The sequence below is a fragment of the Xenopus tropicalis genome, chromosome 3 (genome assembly GCF_000004195.4).
Source record: "Xenopus tropicalis strain Nigerian chromosome 3, UCB_Xtro_10.0, whole genome shotgun sequence".
Lineage (NCBI taxonomy): Eukaryota > Metazoa > Chordata > Amphibia > Anura > Pipidae > Xenopus > Xenopus tropicalis.
The window spans coordinates 131,439,651-131,446,995 of NC_030679.2; the positions used below are offsets into that span (position 1 = coordinate 131,439,651).

Below are 7,345 nucleotides of genomic sequence, written 5' to 3' on the forward strand. Positions count from 1 at the left end.
AAACAAAGCCCCCGTCTATCTAATCGGCTGCTCAATAGTCTGTCTTGCACTGGGCTGGAGTTTTTGTTCTAATAAAGATGGGATGGAGCAACAAGCAATTCAATAGACCCCCATGCTCTGCTTTGTTAATCCAAGAGCCTTAACACCAAAATATAATTTATTTTTACTTTTTAGGATTTATATAAAATTGAGTAATATAAACAATTTTTCCAATCAATTCTCAGTTGCTATGATCTACGTTGAGGAAGAACATGGGGAATGAACATAATGAAACATTACAGGAAGGTTTCTATCTGCTTGGATTTTCTAGCTATGGAAACGATAGTTGGATCCTTTTTACAGGACTGTTGCTGATGTACCTCCTGACCGTGCTTGGAAACTTGCTCATCGTTATACTCGTATGCCTGGTACCCCAACTGCACACCCCCATGTACTTCTTTCTGTGCAACCTGGCAGCCCAGGACATTATCTCTGCCTCTGCCATCCTACCAAAGTTGTTGGCCATCACGGTTTCCGGGGATACAAATATTTCTTTCCAGGGTTGCATCACACAGATATTTCTCTTAGCATTTTGTGGGGATTCTGATTTTTTTTTACTGGCCTCAATGGCTTATGACCGATATGTGGCAATTTGTATCCCTCTGCGCTACTACCTCATCATGAACCTGAGGATATGTGTCCTGATGGTGGCATCTTCATGGGTTGTGTACGTCGGTAATGGAATTGGCTTCTCTTTGCTTTTATCTAATTTATCGTTTTGCAAGTCACATGATCTGAAGTATTTATTTTGTGATATTAAAAAAATCTTAGAACTTGCCTGTGGTAACACCACACTTATTGAAAAAGTGATAACAGCGCAGGTGGTGTTAATGGGAATTCTCCCCCTTGTGCTGATTCTAACATCTTACATATGCATCATATATGCCATTCTAAAGATCAGATCGTTGGCCGCTAGGCTTAAGACTTTCTCCAGCTGTTCCTCTCATCTCACTGTTGTCTTACTGTTTTCTGGAACTGTCATCAGTTTGTACATGAATCAGGAATCTGATGATGATCATGAAGAAGACAATCTGCTTCCTCTGTTGTATGTTGGTTTTGTTCCAATGTTAAACCCATTAGTGTACAGCCTGAGAAATAGACAGGTTTGGTGGGCTTCAAAGATAGTATATGAAAAATTCAAGAGTCAGCTTTGCGGTATGTGCCTTTACAGTCACAGGCAAAAACTGAATATACCCACAGTTTTGGTTTAAGAACAAATATTAAGTTGCTACCCTTACATTTGCTACATATGGTACTGTATATAGCATCTTGTAGATTAGAAAGTCCCAGTAGCCCTGAAATATGTGTAATTCAACCATTGTTTGACTCATTCTCTTAAGAGGTTTTTTACTATTATTTGAGTATTCATCACCAACACTTTATCCTGATAACCATGAATACCAAAAATAATTTTTCCCAGGGGCCTATTAGACGTTCTTGCAACTTTCCTTTAGAAAAAAAAACCTGTGATATCCAAACAGAATATGTTTTTGAGGTATAAACCATAGAGTCAAAGGATATCCACTGTCAGGTAAAGGTCGATTGTTCTGATATACATGAACCTATATATGCAGCAAATATTTCTCAACTCTTTAAAGTTGGTTTCTTAATAAAATATATATATGTACCCCAACACCATCTGTCTAAGTGTATCTGAAGGCTTCCTTATCAAACACAAACCCCACTGACTTAAGTTAAGCAATGAAAGGAGGAGGGTGCTCTTAATGACTATCCCATACACCAGGCCAGCATCTCCCTAGTTAGAAATTATACAAGCCCAGTGCAGTTTGCCATTGTACGAGTAGCCACCATCTTTTCTTCTCCTGCCTGACTACTCCATGTTTAGATGCCAATAGCTTCAAAAGAAATGTAAAAAGATAGCCACAACTGTCCTTGATGAACTTGATGAACTGTCCTTGATAACTACGCCATTCTTTCTCATGTAATTGTTACCTAAAAAATGATTTCACACATACCCAACATACATGCAGCACTGTTGCACTACCACTTCATATAGCATGAGCAAAGTATTTTATACTTATTACCTGCCAAGCACCTATTCTAGCCTATGATCAGATGGAGATGAAACGTGTCAGGCTCTTTTGAGATTGAGTGTATAATAAGTAGTAGTAGTAAGTTTTTTTCAGTTGCTGCCAGAAGCCTCCCGCTACAAAAAAAGGTTTTACACACTTAATTACTAAAGTTTGTATTTTGCTGCTTTTGGGGGTTTTTTTTGGGCTTTTTGGTCAGGGCTGGATTTTTTTGCATACTTTTGCACACAATTGCACAATCACTCACATACACACATGAATACATAAACACTCACAAGTTGTTTTTGGTTTTTTTTACCCTTTTTTTACTTATTTATTTTATACCTGTGTCTCTTGATTTTTACCTAAAAACTGTTTATTTAGCAGCGTGACTATTAGATTAGGTATTGTGACCACTAATCACCCCATTGGATTAATTATTTTATTTGCACATTTTTTGTAGCTTTACTGCATTTTTATTCCTGCATTATTGATGGTTTTATATTTTTTATCATAGCTTTGCAGTTTGGTAGGTTGGTGTAGAAAGACATCTTTTAGATTTGTCAAACTATGTACTTTCTAAAAATATATGGTGTTCTGGGGGTCTTTATAGAGTTGGGGCTTTACGACACATAATATGTTACCAGTGTGCTGTGTTTGTAGAAGCTGAGTTGGCAGCCAAGAAAATTTATATGTACTATTTTTATTTGAGGTCCCTACAGGTCAAATACTTTGGTATATCTATACATATTGGGCATTAAGTAGACCTCTGGCTTTTATATTAAGGTGATTAGCCTTTGTATGTAAGAACTTGCATGAGATAAATGCGGCAAACTGCAACATTTTTAGTCAATTTTCCAGAAATGATAGTATCTGACATTACAGAATTTATAATATTTTAGGGTGTTTTATTGTGGTACCTAATGATATATAGGAGATAAGATGCTGCCAAGTGGAAGCTTTGAGGTGATTTTCAGAAATGTTTTAGCAAATGTTAATTTCAGGAAAGCTTTGCAGTTTTGTACTTTTGGGGGCTGATTTACTAACCCACGAATCTGACCCGAATTGGAAAAGTTCCGACTTGAAAACGAACATTTTGCGACTTTTTCGTATGTTTTGCGATTTTTTCGGATTCTGTACGAATTTTTCGTTACCAATACGATTTTTGCGTAAAAACGCGAGTTTTTCGTATCCATTACGAAAGTTGCGTAAAAAGTTGCGCATTTTGCGTAGCGTTAAAACTTACGCGAAAAATGCGCAACTTTTCGCGTAAGTTTTAACGCTACGCAAAATGCGCAACTTTTTATGCAACTTTCGTAATGGATAGGAAAACTCGCGTTTTTACGCAAAAATCTTATTGGATCCGAAAAATTCGTAAAGAATCCGAAAAAATCGCAAAGTACCGATCATTACGAAAAAAACGCAATCGGACTCCATTCGACCCGTTCGTGGGTAAGTAAATCAGCCCCTTAGAGTAGAAAAGACATAGTTACCCATTTTGGATTCCTCAGAATGTGCACTTTTCAATTATATATATATTTCTAGGATGAACTTACTTTTCTGCACCTTTACCCAACAAAAATGGAGAAAATGTGTTGATTTTACATTTCCTGAAATGACATAAATGATAGATGATATGGGGTTATTTTCATTGTTGGACCCCTACATGCCACATATGCAAACATATACACTGGGCATCAAACTGTTCAGCGGACCCCCTACACTGTCCTGCCTGCATCTGGCCCACGAACATTGCCATTGGCCAATTCATGCTTTGGTCGAAAGCTTGTTACATTGCAATTTCATTTGCTGTAGAAAAGAATTGCAAATTGCGGTGTTTTCTCTTATTGTTTGGTTTAATTAGACTAATTCCCTACTGTATTATTTTCTCCTTGTTTAATGGATATTTATAAATTTTAACAAGTTCATTTGGGATTATTACTGTCCTCTCTAGAGTCCAAAAATAAACATTTAAATTCTCTGCTTTCTATGAACCTGCGCTGAGGTTATGATTGACTTGTTAAGGCATAATGAAGCAGGATTTTCCGGTAAGTTGTGACTGCTTAGTATCTGCATTCCTGTTATAATGCTATCTCTTTTATATCTTTATTTATGTTTCATGTCTACCTTATATTGCTCTCCCATCTACTATATACCTGTATCTCCGTGTATGTATGTATCTCTCTATCTCTCTATCAAAAGGGTCTTAAGCTGGCTATACACAAAGATATGCTTCAGGTTACAGCATAGGGTGGATTAACCCTACTATTTCTTTAATCAAAAATTTACCTGAAGAAGGAAGAATTCACAAATATAGCAAGGCTTACTCTAGCCGGTGCCAACATTGTTTTGGTGTTACTGTTTCTTTAAAATTAGTCACTATAAAATGATAACAACAAGGAAATGTAACATGTATGGTTTAAGGAGCACACTGACACTAATATTCTTTCTAAAATTCAAGCCTATACATCAGATGAATGGCTCTAGTGCAATGTTTAGATGTTTTGGACACCTTTAGGGTTTACTTAAGTTTTAGGCTGGACATGTTCACAGTTGAGTAGGTATAGCTCTTTCCCTTTCTACGTATTCCCTGAAAGTTCCATTATGGCTTGGGGTTACTGGGTTCCCTAATCTTTAGAAAGGGAAGCACCATGAGGTTCTCTTAATTTGGAACCCCAATTGGTGTAGGGGTGGATGGTGCTGAAGACCCTGAAGTAGGAGACCTCAGTAGAGATTAGATCCTATTATAGCTCACTCTAGGAGTGAGAGTAAGGCTGAGGGGCCGACAGAGACTCCAATGAGGAGAGCAGAAGGGTTAGTACCCTGGGTGTTACCTGCTAGTGAAGGGACTTAATAAGGTCAGGAATAGAGAGATCCCAAGAAGAGCACTAGTTTGAGGGTCTTTACTTGGAAATGTATTATTGCTAGTAAGTACAGCTGCTGGCTATTACTAATTCCCTATCTGTGAGAAGTGACTATATTTTGGACCATCTTGAAGTAACATCTGAGAGACTGTTATGAGTTCCAGCAAATAAGTTGTTAACTGCTTTAAAGAAGCACTGATTCCTTAACTTGCATGGAACCACTGCCCAAGCTATTCAAAAATCTGTTCGGTGTGTGTGTGTGTGTGAAGTCAGCGTGGAAAACACTTCCTACAGCGAGGCCTCACTTCAGAGAGAGTACTGTCTAATGGAAGCTCTGCTGGTAATTACAGGGAGTTATAGGCCTAACTATGGCTTGGTAAGGGCAGTGTCCTGGAAAGTCTTAACCACCTCAATTCCTATATAACATTTCACTGGTATGGAGCTAGGGCAGAAACAAGGGAGGGATCAGCTTTTTCTTAGCCGAACAGCAGTAAGGACTGGTTCCATGCAGCTTTTTTGTTAGCTGAACTTCAAGTAAATGGAGCTTTTACCTATACGACCCCTGTTTTTCTAGCTATCCGCATGATTAAGTACCCCCTAAGGCACAAAACTCCTAAGGCCTTTTCTCACCTGAGGTGCTTTTTTTTACTAAATAAATGACGTTTTAATTGCATCAGTTCTGTTTAACGGTCTGGTTTTTGTCAGCCAATGCTGAAAGTCTAGGGCTTATGCACCCAGACCCCTACTCATATTGGTGCAGTTTACCTTAACTACTGTATCATTTGGATTTTCCTTATTTTCATTGCTAATTCTCGTTTATTTTCAAGTTGACCTTTAGGGTGTTCCAGTTGGACTTCCACCTATTTTATTGTTTCTAATTGCATTTACCATAAACATATTTATCAGCTCCTATGTATTCCTCTTTTTTGATATAAAATAACGAACCCATGGATGTATCAATTCTATCACTATCAAGAACCCCTTTAAGCAATGTTTCCAATTTCATTACATTGCAGTGGTTGTGCTCATAGTGAATAGGCTCCGAGCAGAGATCCTTGCCCTGATAGACCATAGACTATAGACTGCAGTCTTTATTGTCTATCAGGGCAAGGATCTCTGTTCTAGGCTGCCCTCTCCTACTTCTCCTTCCAGAAGATTGTGGTACTTTTCACTCTTCTTTTTACATTTATATCCATAATATATTGAATAAAATCAGAATTTAGCTTGTATGGGCTTCTGAAACCTTGTGATATAACTAACTTCCATTCAAGCTAGGGATTTTCCTCCTTTCAGTATTATGAATGGAAAATAATTCACTTCATGGCTTAATATCTTCCTAGATCTCAAGAACTACGACTAAACACATGGTAGTCACCATTGATGAGTCTCTGTGTCTATGTGTTTAACAATCTCACTTAAAGTAGCACAATGGGGTTTGACATGAATTGCACAGCCCAGGAAAATTTCCATCTCCTAGCTTTCTCCATCTCTAAGAGATATGAAATATGTCTCTCTATTGGGCTTTTACTGACCTACCTAACTGCTGTGTTTGGAAATATGATGATTATAGTGCTTGTGTGCCTGGTACCCCAACTGCACACCCCCATGTACTTCTTCCTGTGCAACCTGGCAGCCCAGGACATTCTCTTTGTCTCTGCCATCCTACCTAAATTGATGGCCGTCACATTTACAGGGGACAGCAGAATCTCTTTCCCAAGCTGTATAACTCAGATGTTCCTATTTGCATTCTGCACAGACACAGATTTTTTCCTACTGGCCACGATGGCTTATGATCGCTATGTGGCTATTTGTATCCCTCTCCGTTACTGCCTCATCATGAAGCCGAGGCTCTGCATCCTGTTGGTGACAATATCATGGATCCTGTATGCCTCTAATGCAATGTGCTTCTCTTTGCTTTTGTCTCATTTATCATTCTATAATTCACATAAACTGAACCATTTCTTTTGTGATATTAAAATTCTGATGGAGATCTCATGCAGTGACACCTCCCTTATAAAACAACTCATTTTACTTGAAATACCCTTTATAGGGATTCTTCCACTCATGCTGATCCTAACATCATATGGATACATCATAGTCACAATTATAAAGATGCACACATTAGCTGCTAAACTCAAGGCGTTTTCCAGCTGTTCCTCACATTTAACAGTTGTACTGCTCTTCTGTGGCACCTCTATTGGGATATACATGAAGCCAGACTCTCAGGATTCTCAGGAACAAAACAAGATCCTTTCTTTGCTGTATATTGGTCTTGTTCCACTGTTAAACCCATTGGTGTACAGCTTGAGAAACAGGCAGGTTTGGTCAGCTACAAAGATAGTACTTGGCAAATATATACTTGCAGCTCCTCTATGCAACTTCTCTAGGTCTTTACATGGTTGGGGTTCATAA

At 38.2% G+C, this 7,345-nt stretch overlaps 2 protein-coding genes across 2 annotated transcripts; both read left to right on the plus strand.

Annotated features, from left to right (window-relative positions):
* Nucleotides 1-251: 251 nt before the first annotated feature.
* Nucleotides 252-6,293, plus strand: LOC100485217 (olfactory receptor 1-like). Its single transcript, XM_002932762.2, has 2 exons — nucleotides 252-1,194; nucleotides 6,274-6,293. The coding sequence occupies exons 1-2, from the start codon at nucleotides 252-254 to the stop codon at nucleotides 6,291-6,293; spliced, it is 963 nt and encodes a 320-aa protein (XP_002932808.2).
* A 68-nt stretch (nucleotides 6,294-6,361) lies between these two features.
* On the plus strand, nucleotides 6,362-7,345 carry LOC100485372 (olfactory receptor 1J4). The gene has a single exon (XM_002932763.1). It carries the CDS (start codon nucleotides 6,362-6,364, stop codon nucleotides 7,343-7,345), a length of 984 nt encoding a protein of 327 aa, XP_002932809.1.